The sequence below is a fragment of the Enhydra lutris genome, unplaced genomic scaffold, assembly GCF_002288905.1.
Source record: "Enhydra lutris kenyoni isolate GAN:26980312 unplaced genomic scaffold, ASM228890v2 scaffoldscaffold8, whole genome shotgun sequence".
In the NCBI taxonomy this organism is placed as follows: domain Eukaryota; kingdom Metazoa; phylum Chordata; class Mammalia; order Carnivora; family Mustelidae; genus Enhydra; species Enhydra lutris.
In genome coordinates this window covers 35,653,381-35,670,475 of record NW_019154092.1, presented here as the reverse complement: position 1 = coordinate 35,670,475, position 17,095 = coordinate 35,653,381, and the positions used below count along the sequence as shown (strand labels likewise).

General features: G+C 36.3%; 1 protein-coding gene across 3 annotated transcripts in view; it reads right to left on the bottom strand.

The window, feature by feature from the left end:
- LOC111142649 (phosphatidylinositol 3-kinase catalytic subunit type 3) overlaps positions 1–17,095 on the bottom strand; it is a 143,760-nt gene that overhangs the window by 67,379 nt on the left and 59,286 nt on the right. For all 3 annotated transcript variants that reach the window (XM_022495965.1, XM_022495967.1, XM_022495966.1), the window contains 3 exons: positions 13,424–13,578; positions 11,737–11,827; positions 4,927–4,994 (listed from right to left, as the gene is read on the bottom strand). In XM_022495965.1, the coding sequence (XP_022351673.1) occupies positions 4,927–4,994; positions 11,737–11,827; positions 13,424–13,578 (314 nt within the window). The remainder of the gene's footprint in view (positions 1–4,926; positions 4,995–11,736; positions 11,828–13,423; positions 13,579–17,095) is intronic.

The window sequence follows — 17,095 nt, the reverse complement described above, 5'->3', positions numbered from 1 at the left end:
AGACTTCGTGGCCCCAGCATTGGATTCAAACTTCCACTATCCTCAGTTTATGCACACACACTGCAGTCAGGTCAGGCCCCTAACCACTCCTAGTATATGCATCCACTTGGAACTTTTGCTCAGGTTGCAATGATGTTCAGAAATACCTTCCCATCTCCTACTCACCCTTCGAATACAGGAGACATTTTATCTCTTCTAGGAAGTCCCTCCTTCTCTGACTTCCTAGAAGAAGCTTAGCAGACAACTTGTGTTGAAGTTACCAAACTGTTTCACGTGTTTAACTCTTAGTTCCCCTCATATGTTATAAAGAAACTGATGCCACAGGCCACATCTTAAAATTTTTCAATAGCCCCTGACATACCCATAACAGTCTTATACACAGAAATATTTTAAGGGCTCATAAAAGTAAAAGCCTTCCCCTCTTGACTTCCCACTACAAGGTTTACCATGATACTAGCAGCTGTTTAAAGCCCTAGAGTTGTATAGCCTAGAATTCTCTGTAAAGTAGAATGAAGAACTGAACCATGACATTATTTCTACCATATCATGTTCCCAACAGGAGTTCTAAGTCAAAATTTCAAGAAGGCATTCTTGAATCTTGAATCAAGAAAGCGTTCTAGAGGGGTACCTGGGTGGCTCAGCTAGTTAAGCATCCAGCTCTTGATTTCGGCTCAGATCATGATCTCAGGGTTGTGAGATCAAGCCCTGCATCAGGCTCCACACTGGGCATGGAATCTGCTTAAGATTTTCTATCTCCCTTTCTCCCCACTCTCTGAAGGGAAGGAATGGAGGAAGGAAGTGTGGATGGAAGGAAGGAAGGAAGGCCGGAAGGAAGGAAGGAAGGAACATATGACTATTTAAAATAAAGTTAATTAGGGGCGCCTGGGTGGCTCAGTGGGTTAAAGCCTCTGCCTTTGGCTCAGGTCATGATCCCAGGGTCCTGGGATCAAGCCCTGCATGGGGCTCTCTGCTCAGAGGGGAGCCTGCTTCCCCACCTCTCTCTGCGCCTGCCTCTCTGCCTACTTGTGATCTCCATCTGTCAAATAAATAAATAAACACTTAAAAAAAAAAAACAGAAATAGGGGCACCTGGGTGGCTCAGTGGGTTAAAGCCTCTGCCTTCAGATTGGGTCATGGTCTCAGGGTCCTGGGATCGAGCCCCACGTCGGGCTCTCCACTCAGCGGGGAGCCTGCTTCCCTTCCTCTCTCTCTGCCTGCCTCTCTGCCTACTTGTGATCTCTGTCTGTCAAATAAATAAATAAAAATCTAAAAATAATAATAATAATAATAATAATTTAATTAATTAAAATTAAATAAAAATTAAAAATTCAGTTTTTCAATCACACACTCTATATTTCAGGCACTTAGTAGCCATATGTGCAGCATTATGGATAATTTCCATCACTGCAGAAAGTTTCATCAGACAGCTCTATTCTAAGAACAGTTAAGAGAAACTCTTTTTTCCTAGTTGCGGTATTCCAGAATGTTTGGTCATTTCAGGATACCACCTAGGAATGTTAAATAGACAGTGATTCTAAACAATGAAACTGTCAATATACAGTCCTATTCAAATCCTATTCAGACCTTTCCATCCTTTAAAGTCCTTGACTATCTCCATTACCTTAGTATATTGTCCTTTTCTGTGTCTACACAGAAATTCAGTTCTAAATGGGTAATAGAGATGACCAGAACATACAGGCTCCACTGCTTTTGTTCAGGTCTCCCTGAATGACCATGAAGTTAACACAATGGTCACAGCTATTTCCTATGACTGAGGGTCTATACTGATGCTCATGATAAAGGTCAAAAAATCTTCCAAGCCAAAGTTCTGCTGCATAAAGAAAAGTCCATCTAAAAATACAAATGACAATGTCATCTCCAAATATGAAGGACAAATTTAGAACAAGACTAAAAGACCTAGATTTGAATCATTTCTGAATTCTCAGTTCACAGCAGTAAGTAGATTCTACAAAGCACTCTAAGATATTCCCTTGAAACCTATCATCTTCAAGTAGAAATGAGACAGAACTGTCCAGGTACCCTTGTATGATGACTGCAGTGGGCTACCTGCTTCCTGGCAATTCCATTTTGTGGGGTAAATAACCTTTATTACCTTGAAAGGTCTTAAAAGTTATAGAAAAACATGTCAAAGCATCCAAAGTTTACTTTCAATTTCAACATACTGGAACAGCTATAAAAATAAAAAACTGGAACGATTTATAGATCCTGATGCCCAACACTTTACAGATTGGAGACTATAACTCCCCTCCGTGGCTTAAAAGGTTGACACTCTTCATTTTAAAAGGATTGTCTGCACAACTATAGGCCCCTAAGGATTCAGCTATAGCAGGAATCCCATTTAAATCACTGGAAAGGGAACAAATGAAAAGGGAAATTCAAAGGTTCAGAAAGAAACAGCACAATCAATTAAAATGTTTATTTTAATGCATTTGTTATAGTAAGAACACTCTTAGAATGAGAGCCCTTTAAATTGTTACACTTGATTAATATTTTTATACTAGTCTGTCCATGTTCAAAGGAAGAGAATGATCATTTTAAGCCAACTACTGAAATTATTTTCTATATTTTCACCGGACATTCACAAAAGCAGTGTCTACCAATGTCAGAAGCCCACATCAATAGCTTTTTTCTCCCCATGAGTACTTCTGAATATGTAATATGCAGACTGTAAATACAGGAAAAGCAATTACTCCTCAGAGAAGGAGTAGACATAGCACATGCTATTGCTTCAATGAATCAGAGATATAGCGGGAAAACACAAATCAAATCTAAGTTTGATGGAATGCTTATAAGACTGGGAGTTGGAGCTGCACTTTGTTTACTGTCTATGGAGAAAACAAAGCACTCTTTCTGAATGGAAACTGTTGCCTTGCTGAAAATTGCTCATCTAATAGGTTTCCTACTGTTTAGCTGCTTTCAGAATGGTTTTAAAACTCTTACCTACTTGAAATAAGAGATCAAAGGTTCTATCACAACTAATTTCAGATTTTACAATGAAATCTCTTCTACAGTCAAATCTGAAAAATACATAATTTTAAAACACCACATAATCAGTATATGCACACAGAGCTCCTACAGTAGTGACTACTCTAGACTATAAATTCTGAGCCAGAGAAAACTTTTCATGAATATTGCAAGAAAATAAAAATACCTATAAAGGAATTCTCAGAAAATGATTTTTAAAAATATAAAATCTTAATTTTAAAATACTAAGAAGCTCACCCCAAAACTCGGCAACATGCTTAGTGCTATATTTTTTTAATTTCCTTTTAAATATTTACTTAAATGTTCATGAGTAAATATTCCATAACACCAGTGAATAGACATACACTTATGAATTCAGACTGGAATATGGAGAACATTAGGAAGCAAGAAATTACATTAAAAGGAAATAGTAGCTATGTGGTACTATGAGAATTGCCAAGTAAACTTTTCAAAGTAAAAAGAGTGATTAACAACTAATCAAAACATTCTGTGGGTCTTTTTCAAGGACAGATTGACATTTACTGTGAGGGTAATGTAGTTTTATGAATATTATATTAAACTGCTAAAATAAAGAGGTATTTTTCTTGCCATTACCAGGACCAAGAGGAAAAAAAAAAATACAGATTCCAAAATGACAGATTTAGTTAAGACTGTTGATAGCAGTTTTCTTCATTATAAAGAGAACCATAAAGGTTGAAACTAAACAATTACTTATTGTGCATGTACATAATAGACAGCTGTGTTTGTTAAAAGAACCCTCTGATTTAATTACATATTTCTTGGCTACATGGGCAGTATCCAGAAAAATGTTATGTTTGGAGAGTAGGAGAATGAAATTAACACTTGATTTGACCTGTAGGACAGTTTCTAAAACTCAGTCTAAAACAAGACAGTTCTTTGATTAATTTCTTCATGAAAAGCAAAATGCCTCAAATGAGCTTTCAGAATGGGTATCTATCTATTCCTTTCTATTGTTAAGTAAATCCAATAAATCAGGCAGTATTTTAGATCAGAAACAATTTCCACAGTTAAACACTATCAAGTATGTTGTACGTTTAAAAATGTTTCCAAATGTACAGAGGCTTCAGGTAGCGATTGACCAGCTGGCTCAGCTCTTCACTTGCTCTACAAAACTAGAGGAGGCTCTCTTGTCTAGTGTTTAATCCTAGTACTTTCTCTTATTGAACCAAAAATATTGCTCATTGTGACTTAAGCTAACTTGTCCTTTACCCTTAAATATTCTGTGACAGATAAAGGGAGCTGAGCCAGGCTTCGTATTACTTGTGTCTCAGGAAGTCAGTCAGCCTTTCTATGGTCTTAGTTGCTCTTCCCTTTGCCTCACTCAGGAAACCTTCTCATGTAAACAGAGACACTTCTACATGCCCCATTTAACTTCATGAGGACAAGGAAGAAGAGGTCACTGAAAGTACTCTGAAAATAGCAAAGTGCTAAATAAATGATCTAACTCTAACTGAGATTCCAAGTTCACCTACATCATGCCTCTGCCTCAGTTTCCTCATCTATGAGAGAAGTACCTTCAAATTCCAGCTTCCTGTTTTTGCATGACTCCAATACTGTGGTAAACAATGCGAAAACACACACTGCTGAAAGATTGTGAGGAATCATACTTACACTACTTAAATAGCATAAGAGGCAAATAGATATCAAACTGTAAAACCTATTACCTTATCCAGTTTTATCTTGGATCCTGGAAAGTCAGTGAAGGGAAGAGAAACCACAGTGCTAACAAGCATTTCCATGAACACAGTGGTAAAGAAATATAGCCAGATAGATGTAAATACTACATTCAGGATTTTGATGACTTCTCATACCTTATTTTAAATTACCTTTATGTTTATAGTATGAGAAAAAATAGTCCTAACCAGTACAGAAAATAAAAAAAGAAAGTTATTTCACATACCAGTATAAATAATTAGCCAGTGTTGAGTTTTTGCAGGCCCTTGATATCAAGAAGGTGCAGAGATCTTGCTGAAAGAATTAAAAGAAATGTATATTTATTACCATCTGCTATTAACAAGGGGAAAAGAAAAGAGTCTACATTTGTCTATCAGTTTTCATCTATATATCTCTTGCCACAGATCAGATTTTTACACATCCATCTATCCCTCCATACTTACATCCAATATTTATTCTAAATTAGGCACTATATGAGAGGCTAACGACACCATGGTTCAAAGAGATACTTGCCCTACTGAAGTTTAACATTTAATGGGGAAGAGAGACATCAAAGAAATTCATGGAAATAATTTAGATCGGGAGGTCACAAAAGGCAGCGATGGGAATGTGATATTAGGCAAGACCAAAATGACACTATGGACAGAGGCCCTAAACTTGACTGTTCAAGAAATTTTAAAAAGGCCCACTGTAGCTAAAATACAGTGAACATGAAAGTAAAGGAGGCTAAAAAGGTAGGCAAAGCCCAATTGTGCAAGACCTTTAAGGTCACACTATTGAGTATGGATTTTGTTTGCAAAGCAATGGATACTGAACAAAAGATCTTAAGCAGGAGAGTGAGATGATCTGATTTCCATTTTATGAAAACGACTCCAGCAGCTCTGAGAAGTAGAGGCCTGAGATCAGTTAGAGGGCTATTACAGGAGTCTACAAAAGTGAACCCGCGGAACAGAGAAGGAGAGAAAAAGACAGATTTTTTAAAACATTTGGGAAGTATAATTAGTAAGACTTGCTGATGTTAAAGGAGGGAGGAAGGAAAGAAAGGAATTGAGAGCAATTCCTAAATTTATGGATTTAGCAAATGGGCTGATTTGCTATGTCATGGATGGAAAATTCCAACTGAGGAACAGGCTGGAGTGTGGGGAGAGAGGTGTATTTTGAAATATTAACTTCAAAATGCCTGTCAGTTATACAATGGAGATCAAGTAGGGTTTGGGATATATGAATTTAGAACTCAGATGAGAGAAATGTGCGAGACATATAAATTTGAGTTTATCAGTGCAGCCTTGGGCAAGAGTATAAATTGAGAATAGAAGAGGACCTAGAGGAACATTAAGATGTCAGGCCACAAAGAAAGTGCTGACGAAGGAAACTGAGAAGGCACAGCCAGAGAGCTGGGGAGGAAAACACAGGCCTTACGGTAACTTCTTAACCATGAGAAGAGTCCTTCAAGAAGGGAGCCATTTGGGGCGCCTGGGTGGCTCAGTGGGTTAAGCCTCTGCCTTCAGCTCAGGTCATGATCCCAGGGTCCTGGGATCGAGCCCCACATCGGGCTCTCTGCTCCACAGGGAGCCTGCCTCCACCTCTCTCTCTCTACCTGCCTCTCTGCCTACTTGTGATCTGTCTGTCAAATAAATAAATAAAATCTTTTAAAAAAAAAAAAAAAGAAGGGAGCCATTTACTTTGCTGAATACTACAAAGAGGAACTGAGTATACATAATTTCAAACATTAAAGTCATTTCCTACTTTAGCAAAATAAGTTTTCAGTTAACAATGGGAGGAAAAGGCCCGAATGATGTGGCTTGAAGACTGGGGGGGAAAAAAAAGGAAGAAGAATCAGTATGTACGAATAACTCCTTTTAGAAGACTGATCTTATTTAAAGGGAAGTAAGAAAATAAGGTGCTATTTCAAAGGATGTGGTGTCAAGGGAGAATTTTTGTTTTGTTTTGTTACGTTTCTGAATTTTATTTGAATATTTCTACCAGGAGAAGAGAGCGTATCTTTGAGGACAGTTATATTTCTTCTGTATAAGAAAACGGAAGGAAAGAATGAAAAAGGATTAGGTTCCCATCTGGTGATGGGAAACAGACCATTCTTACCTAGTGACTTCTATTTGTTTCCATTAGTATGAAGCAGGGCATGAAGGACAGAACAGAAAAAGTACGACAGAGTCAATACAGAGCAGGGAGAGCAATCCACCCAGAGAAATATGAGATGGCACACAGTGTTGAGTAACCCCCTGATGTCTACGATCATGAATTTACAGTGATGCCAACATGCTAGGCTATGTGCTTCCTTCAGCAATAGTCAGGCATAGAGCAATTAGGTAATTCATTAGGCTTATCAAGGGCTGAGATTTCACCAGGGGAACTGAAAGTGCTTATAAAAGAATGATAATAAAGCTGAGCCATGGGATTAAAGCTATATTCAGAGGAAAGCAAATACTGAAGGGGGCTGATGAACAAAGAAAGGGGTAGAGATCAATGGATTAGAACTTTCTATGTGGTGGGGGTATTTCAGAAAGTAAGCTAAAGTAATAAAAGGTTATTATCACAAAGCATATTTGCCAGTGCGTCCAGAAGTGGCAAGAATTTTATCTCTAATTTTAAGGCTAAAACCTTAGCACTAGATTTTAAATGTGAAACATTTAAAAGCCCAGTAGGGAGATGGCCTCAATCAGAAAGCCATGGTAATGAATCCATGAATTTAACAGGTAGAATCTAAGCCTAAAGTTTAACTTAGACTTTATGAGAAGGATATTACACTTTTATATAATTTTATATATGTTATATATATTTAAATAGAAAACACAGATAGCATTTGATACTATTTTTTATTAAAGAACTATTTATAGAGCATAGACAGGGAAGAATTAAATGTAAAAACATTGGGGCACCTGGGTGGCTCAGTCATTAAATCTGAGCGTCTGCCTTCAGCTCAGATCATGATCCCAGCATCCTGGGATCGAGCCCCACGTCAGCAGGGAGTCTGCTTCTCCCTCTCCTACTCTCCCTGCTTATGGTCCCTCTCTCACTGTCAAATAAATAAAATCTTTAAAAATAATAATTAAAGGGCGCCTGGGTGGCTCAGTGGGTTAAGCCGCTGCCTTCGGCTCAGGTCATGATCTCAGGGTCCTGGGATCGAGTCCCGCATCGGGCTCTCTGCTCGGCAGGGAGCCTGCTTCTCTCTCTCTCTCTCTCTCTCTCTCTCTCTCTGCCTGCCTCTCTGTCGACTTGTGATCTCTCTCTGTCAAATAAATAAATAAAATCTTTAAAAAAAATAATAATAATAATTAAAAAAAATGTAAAAACACCTGTGAAGGGAGCCTGGGTGGTTCAGTCGATTGAGCATCTGACTTTACCTCAGGTCACGATCTCAGGGTCCTGGGATTGAATCCCACGTCTGGCTCCCCACACAGCAGGAAGTCTGTTTCTCCCTCTCCCTTTGCCTCTCCCCCTACTCATGCTCTCTTTCTCTCTAATAAATATATAAAATCTTAAAAAAAAAATAAAAACATGTGAAACAAGAAACCCGTGATATAAATTTTTAGACTCAATTTGGGTGAGCAATTTTTAAAACTTTAAAACAACCAGAAGGAAAAAAATATTCTTTAAAATATGCTTTAAAAAAGAAAATGATCTCATATTGAAGGTCAGAGATATAAAAAGAAATGGTAAAACCTCTAAATAGTTACTGATCATATACAATAATATTATCTAATTAGGGAGTTAAATAAGCTAGAACTAAGTCACTGGGTAAAATGACATACAAGTAGAGAGGTATACTGTTTTGGCAAAGAAGAATACTTCTTACACCAAATTTAAAGGATGGATGTTAAAATATCTAGCATAGCCAATAAAAGAATTGATAGAGACAATATAACCTCCAAGCCGAGGAGAGAGACAAAGCATAGGGAGGGGATCCAGGCAAATACAGGCAAGAGAAAAATAGATAAGAATAGAAAGTACCACCATTTATGATGAAATCAATCCAAGTATAGCTCTAATCACGATAAAAATGGGGAAGAAGTTTGGTTAAAAGAGAACAGTGCTGGGGCACCTGGGTGGCTCAGTTAGTAAGGGTCAGCCTTTGGCTCAGATCATGATCCAGGGTCCTGGGATGAGCCCCACATCTTGGGGGGGTGAGGCTGGGATGAGGCTTCCTGCTCAGTGGGGAGACTGCTTCTCCTCTTCCCTCTGCCCCTTCCCCTTTCTGTGCCCACACTCTCGTGCTCTCTGTCTCAAATAAATAAAATCTTAAAAAAAAAAAAAGACAACAGTGTTACACTGTATTAAAGATAAAGCTAATATATAAGGAGATATATATATATATATATATATATATATATATATATATATATATATAAAATATATAAGAGATAACCTACATATAAGGCTCTAGAAATACTGAAATGAAAAGGCTAAAAAGTTGGGGCGCCTAGATAGCTCAGTGGGTTAAGCCTCTGCCTTCGGCTCATGTCAGGATCTCAGGATCCAGGGATTGAGCCCCACGTCAGGCTCTCTGCTCAGAAGGGAGCCTGCTTCTTCCTCTCTCTCTCTGCCTGCCTCTCTGCCTACTTGTGATATCTCTCTCTGTCAAATAAACAAAATCTTCAAAAAAAAAAAAAAAAAAAAAAAAAGGACTTAAAAAGTATACCAATGTATACTAACCAAGACAAAATTCTATTACTATCAGACAGAACAGACTTTAATGCAAAAAATATGAGTCAATATATTATACTAATAAACAGTGATAAAAGATTCAATTTACTTGAATGCACCTAATAAAATAGTTTCAAAATATTTAAAGCAAACATCAACAGAAAAAGGAGGAGAAACCAACAATTCCACCATCATACAGGGGGAATTTTACCCTAATTCTTAAGAGATCAAGCACAGAAAAAAACATCAGGAAAGGGTTCATTAATACAACGAATGAGCTTGCCCTAGTGACATATGTACAATGTTGTACCCAAAAACTGGGGAATATTTCTTCTTTTCAAGAATCCAGGGAATTTATGGAAAATGACCACATCTGAGCAATGAGACTTGAGTGTCTATCTTCTTTCTAATATTTGGCCACACATGGAGTTTTAGTGGTTTCCTAAAACTCCAAGAACAGGGAAAGGAAAGGAGGAGAAAGCAAGCCAATCCTCAGGTGTCAGAGAGGAGACAAGAATGTTGGTATCTGCAGTGATAAGCAGGGGAAGTTCAGCTTGGTCAGATACCACCTGATTATCTCCAAACACTGAATTGTTTACAGGTCTCTTAAAGGCGATGACTGCTTATACAATATTATTATTACTCTGCTAGGGGCAGTGGGGGCAAAAGTACTCAAAATGAATCCCAGTGCTTTCTCCGATAGCTTGAATTACTTAAACCCTTTATAGAACTATTCAGCTGAGAAAAGGCAAAATGGCTTAATCGTTGAGTAATAACAGGTTCAACAGTCACAAGAGAAAAGTAAGAAATAAATAAAAACTATTTTTATTTTTAGTCTAAAAGTTCTGAGTCACACTGTGTAAAACTGTATTCTGAATATAACATTCAGAATCCAATCACTTCAAACAATCTTCAATGTAAACTACCCTAGTTGAAGCCACCAACAAGTCTCACATAGATTATTTCAACAGCTTCCAAGTAAAAGCCATTTGATAACATGGCCTCCAAGACCCTGCTTGACTCCTACTCTCTCTGGCTCATTCTTTTACCATGCTCCCTTCTGCCGCTCCTGAGCCAGGCATCCTCTGCTGTTCCTCACACTTAAGCTCTGGTCTTCAGTCCTCTATTTGCTGTTCCCTCTGCCTAATATACTCCTTTCCCCAGACCACTCACATGGTTATTCCCTCACCTATATCACCTTTACAGAAGATGTCACTTTTCCAGGGAGGCCTTCCCTGACCACTTTTCAAAAATGCAACTGTCTAACCCTACCCAATACCCCCAATCATCCTCTGGTTTATTTTTCTCCTTAGAAAGAAGATATCATTATGTTTTCTACTATATATAAATATTATTGACTACTACTATCAGCACAAACACTAGAATGTAAGCTCCAGGAAGACAAAGATTTTGACCATTTTGTTCTCTACCTCCAGCACCTTCAATATTTCTGGCAAATAATAAGAGCTCAAAACACGTGTGCCAAAGAATGAATTACTGAATCAGTATATTCATACCTTAGACTTGAAAAGGTAAAACAATTAAACTTGAGCTGAATGTCTTAAAGAGCTCCTTTAAGGATTCTATGACCCTGTAATTTAAAATTCTTTTTTCAATATTTTCTCTTGTATCAAGAGGTAAGCAGGTATTAAATTCTGGTTAACAGTTGGTGATAAAAGCAAGAGTCATTCAGTCATCAACATTAACTTCTAAAATTTGACTAAAAGCAATACATATATATATATATTTTTTTTTTTAAATCAACTTTACCTTCTAGTATCAAAGCATATATTATTTGTTTTCAACATCAGAGGTGAGAAAGGTTCTCAAATTAGAAGTCTTAGGGAGAAATTCAAGAACATACTCTATCAGCTTCTGCAAATGTACTTCCAAATGTATCTCTCAGAGTAGTAATAGCCTATTTGACCTGTACACTCAAAAATCAGTCTAATTATTTAGAAAGCTTTCACTTAATTTTTCTCTATGAGTTAAAAACAGCTACTTAGTATATAATCTCTAGTATGAAAGTCATACATTTTCTACAGTGTAATCACAAACACCAACAATTACAGTAATGTTCATAAATTTGCTAACAATAAATATTCTGAGTTTCCTTAATAAAATATTTAAGCCCAGTTTATTTTCATATTGCATATTAATCCATTTATATGCCCAAAGCACAAATAAAATGCCTTGAATGAAGATCATGGCACTTTTTGCTGAGAGGAGAAGTCATAAACATGTATCATAAAACAAGTTATTTAATAAAGTTGTAATATTTCGTTTATTAATCAAAATCAATTTTTAAAGACCAAGATAAAATGTTTATCTGTTAAGACAGCTCCTGTAGGAAACTTAAGAACTTCGTACTCACCTCTAGATTTTCGCCATCTGAACTATCCTTTGTTTTAGCTGCAGGAGGAGGAGAAGACACTGGAGGAAGAGGGCTGGTTATAATTTGGGAGCTGAAAAGATAAAGGAGATATCATTGATATGTCAAAAATTCTGTGTGTAAGAGAAGATACACATTTTTTTTTTTAGCACAGTTTACCTCAGTTGTATCTGATTAAAGCATCACTGCTAAAGCATGTTTTGTGCAACACTAGAGTCACATTATGTCCTAGAAAAAGCCTACAATCAAAATATATGGATAAAAAGCCTCTTGGAAGATTTTTGTGCAACCTGGTATATTATAGGTTTTTGATAAGTACTGCAGGTTTTTTTAAAGCCCATATTAATTTAAACCAGCATCTCCCAAACATATCTGGCCACAAGACCATCCCATCTCTTTTATCTTTTTAAAAAACATAAACTAGTGACCAGAAGACCATAATTTGGGAAATACCAGGTTACATTTCACATGTTATTATAAAATCTTAAAAGACTTCTAGTAAAATATTTTTGATGGCATAAGGGAGGAGGAAGATAAATAAGCAAGTATGACTAGAGAATGAAGGCCTCCAATGTATGGTGGGAGACAAAGTAATGGGGTATCTTCTCTTAAAAACAGAAAAATATAAAGCAGCCTAGAGAAGAAAAAAATGGTATATCCCATTTTTCAGTTCTTCATTAAATGAAATACAGATGATAAAAAACAGCAGCATCATAATCATAATAAAAAATTCAGAAATACAATCGAGCTCATGTGATAATTATAATAGTTGGAGTAATTCAGGAAACCTGAATTCTAAATCTCATCTGTCATTAACAAATCTCATGCCCTTCACAACACAATTTTTTTATTATTGAGCCTCAGGTTTCTCACCTAAAGGTTCCTATTTATTTCTAATTTTAAGACTTCATGAAAAACAAAATGGCAATACATAAACAACATGAGCTGTGGAGTCAACTCTACCATTTGCAGGATAGAAGACTCTGGACAATTAACCTCTTGTTCAGTCCTCCATCTCTAAATTAGGGATATGAACACCTACTTGAGAGGATTAGTAAAATGAGTTAATGTATGTGTACCACCTCAAAGTGTTTGCTACAGAGGTGTGAGTTCTTAATTGTTGTTATTATTGCTTAACAGCTTTTAATTCACGTATCATGATATTTTTTCATTGTAACTACTAAAAAGATGAAAACTAGCCAATAAAACATACAATAAAATATTTGAGCCCACTAACATGCCTCTTCCTCTTTATTTTCGCTTGAACGATAATAGTAGCTAACCCTGAGCAGTATCCTAAAGGCTTTATGTATATTAACTCATTTAATCTTCCAACAGCCCTCAAAGATCAGTTACTATTATTATATCCCCATTTTTAAGATGAGAAACTGGGGCCACACAGAAAATATGCACCTTCCACAAGTTTACACAGCTAGTAAGTGGCAGAGTGAAGATTTTCACTTAGGTATTCTGACTCCACAGCCTGCAAAACACTGCTGTGCAATATAGTAATTTGTGTTCTCTAAGTGCACACACCACACTCATTGGTAAAACTTTAAACTTAGTACCAACGAGGGTTTGGTACATCTGGGGAAAAAGGAAAGGAGAAGAAATCTGAAAAGGGGGGAGACTATTAGATTTGAAAATAAGTCCTCTTGGATATCCATACCTATCTATTTCTGCAGAATTTATTCCAGAATTTGACACACTCTCTGACACTGAACCCTGACTATCCTTCTTGGTAGGTTCTAATCCATTCTTTATGTCATCAAAATTTTCATATTTGAGAGCTTGGACCAGCTGTAATAGGTACATCAACAAATCCTGGAAAACAAACACAAAAAATAAGCTAATATTAGAAAAACAAATGCAGCAGGATTATAGACATCATTTATTCCTAAATATCAAGAGAACAGTTTAGTTTCATCTACCACTTACCAGCTGTGTTACCTTTGGCAAGTTATAAGTTATTTAAGCTCTTGGTGCCTCACTGGGTCCTCATCTATAAAATGGACATAATTATATATACCTTAGAGATCAGTTGTTAGGATTAAATCAGTTAATAGAAGAAAGTCATAGAATAGTGCCTGGCACAGAGTAAATGACCAATAAATGCCTTGTTAATTTTTTTTAATTTTAAAGATTTTATTTATTTATTTGAAAAAAAGAGTAAGAGAGCAAAAGCAGGGGGAGAGGCAGAGGGAGAGGGAGAAATAGGCTCCCTGCCTGAGTTGGCTTGATCCCAGGACCCTGAGGTCATGACCTGAGCCAAAGGCCCACAATTAAGAGACTGGGTCACCCAGGTGCCCCTAAATGCTTTGTCTGAAGTAATATGCAAAAAGCAAAGCAAAAAACAAAAACAAGGATTAAGATGGTTCATGTAAAATTAAGAAATTAAAGAAGGATCCTTTTCTCAACAACAGATCAGATAACAGCATTTTATGTCTATGATTTTGTAAGAAACTCCAAATTTTCAAGTTCTAAAAGACTTTCTATTTCATATGCTTTTCTGGTTAGGACTTTTTTTGAATCTTGAGCTCTTCCCTCCCACCCCCCTTGAAAGCTCAGGTTTTGGAGAATTGGGGTTACTTCTCAAATGAAAAATCCGATAAAACAGACATTTTAATTTTAACACTCTTGGTTAAGGAAAAAGCTTACTTTTCTGCCAACTAGCAATAATGGCTTAAAGAAAATAAAACCTAAGACTAAATTTCCCATACTGCTATTGACAATCAATGGGATAATTAGGACTCAAAGTGTTAACAAAGTATTTTTTACTTTTCTGAGTTTTCCTTTAATGTAAAAAGACTTTTCAGGTTTAATATTTTGGATGGAAATGCTTCCTGTCATACTCTCTATAAATGTCATACTCTCTTGGCCCTTCCCAATGACTGTTAAGAAAATTCCAAAAATTTCATTTTAAAAATAATTACAAACTGAAGAAATTCACAAAACTCAAAATATGTCTTATAAGTATCATTACTGTTGCGTTTACGTTGTCACTCACCCAGTTAGCACCTCAAAACTCATGATTAGGGGTGCCTGGGTGGCTCAGTGGGTTAAAGCCTCTGCCTTCGGCTCAGGTCATGATCCCAGGGTCCTGGAATCGAGCCCCACATCGGGCTCTCTGCTCAGTGGGAAGCCTGCTTCCCCCTCTGTCTCTCTGCCTGCCTCTCTGCCTACTTGTGATCTCTCTCTGTCAAATAAATAAAATCTTTAAAAATAAAACAAAACATAACAAAAAAATCATAATTAGATAATTTTTGAGACTTGGTGACCACACCTCAATCTCAGTCTCCTCTTTAAGCCCACAAACCAAATAAAATCCCCTGTCAAAACTTGAGGGTCCACACTTTCCTTCACTATTTGTAACAAACACAGAATTTGTATTTATTTGCTACATTATTTACTCTTGGTCTTCTCCAGTTTATTACAAATGTCATGAGGACAAAGACCACTTCCAACAACCTGTTTCCTTTACTTAATATCATACTACACATTTTAATAACTTTTTTCTTACATTAATATAGTCAAAATTTTTATCACTTTCTAAATACTGACAAAGAATAATATACAAGATTTCACCATTAAATATGATTTTGTCACAAAAATGTTAAATGAAAGGTTAACAGGTTTATTCATCCATATTCAAATATACTGATGTCGGTGGCCAGAAAAAACAAAATGACTCTGTATCAAAGCACCTCTATAGTGTTCTGCAAAACCATTTTTTAATTGGAGTAAACATCTGATTTCCTACAATTCTTCTGAGACTTATGACATCTAATAGCAATAGGCATGCTTTTTCCAAGAAAAAAAAAGTGAATTAAATAACAGAAAATTGATTAATATATTTAATGACAAGTATCCTTCTCAGGAGGTATAAGTAACTAAGTTTCACTGCTAGCCTTCCTTACCAAGGCATGCTTCAAAAATGCTGCTGAATATATTACCTGTTATGTTTTCTCTACTGTAGAAGACTTAACCATATGAAATCAAAAAGGCTGTATCATTATTAAATTCCCTAGGAAGGAGGAATTCAGAAGAAAACCTTCCTCTTTTTAAGTCACTCATTACTATCTGATTTGTTGGCATGGTATTCTATAGTCAAACTGCTCTTCGCTTCATTTGTATAAAGTCTGTTTGCTCATTGTACAGTCACATCTTGAAAAACATAAAATTCTTCTGAGAATGAAGGACATAAGCATCCGAGTAAAACAAAAGAAAAAAATCAGGTTTCCGACTGAGACAACTCAGTAAAAATTTCCCAAGAGCTATAGAATATTATCTAGATAGTGATCACCATTCTTCTTGATAATATGTTAATTCTAATGCTTCAGAGTGCACAGGCAAAGTTCCATGTAAAAAATCGCTCACTTATTTCTCATTTCTTATTGAATTAAGAGTAATTCTTCATATAGGCATTTACAGGTAGAAGGACATGGGTTCTGATCTTACTTCCTGAACAGCTAGCTAGCTACATACAACCCACATTCCTGTTAAAGTAAAATACTTTCTATTTTTCTTCTACTTTTCATTCTCTTTGCCGTTGCTCATACAGGTCTCTCCACTTAAAATGTAAATTCAGGTCCAATGGTGAAAATTCATTCTTCCTTCAATATCTATCTTAAATGCCACTTCCTCCTCCAATTCTATGGAGTATCTCTCTTTTTGAGCCACACAGCAATAAGAAATATGGCTTTTAAAAAATTCCTAAATAGAGTATCAGCAAATTAAACTCAGAAAAGTATTCAAATATTGGATAAAATTTATTTTACAAATGTGTGGCTGTACAACATTAGGAAATTCACCAGCAGATTCCATATTTGGCATATATTGTATGCTGATGTTTTCCAGATAGCACAATGCCATACCCACAAAATGTATTAAACCATCCAACATCTATAAAAACTAACAACAGAAATCAGTGAAGTGATTAAATAAAACATAAATATGAAGACACAGTTTTGGGGTGCCTGGGTAGCGCAGTCGCTAAGCGTCTGCCTCTATCTCAGGTCATGGTCCCAGGGTCCTGGGATCAAGCCCCACATTGGGCTCTCTGCTCTTCAGGGAGCCTGCTTTCTCCTCTCTCTCTGCCTGCCTCTCTGCCTACTTGTGCTCTCTGTCTGTCAAATAAAAAAATAAAAATCTTTAAAAAAAAAAAAAAAAAAGATCTTTGATGTTACTTGTTGTATGGGGTCAACATTCACATATTTTATATTATATATATATATCATATAAATATAATAACATATGGGATATACATATAATATGACTTATGAGATACACACACACAAACACATGCATGCATATATATCTATATCTATATCTATCTATATAT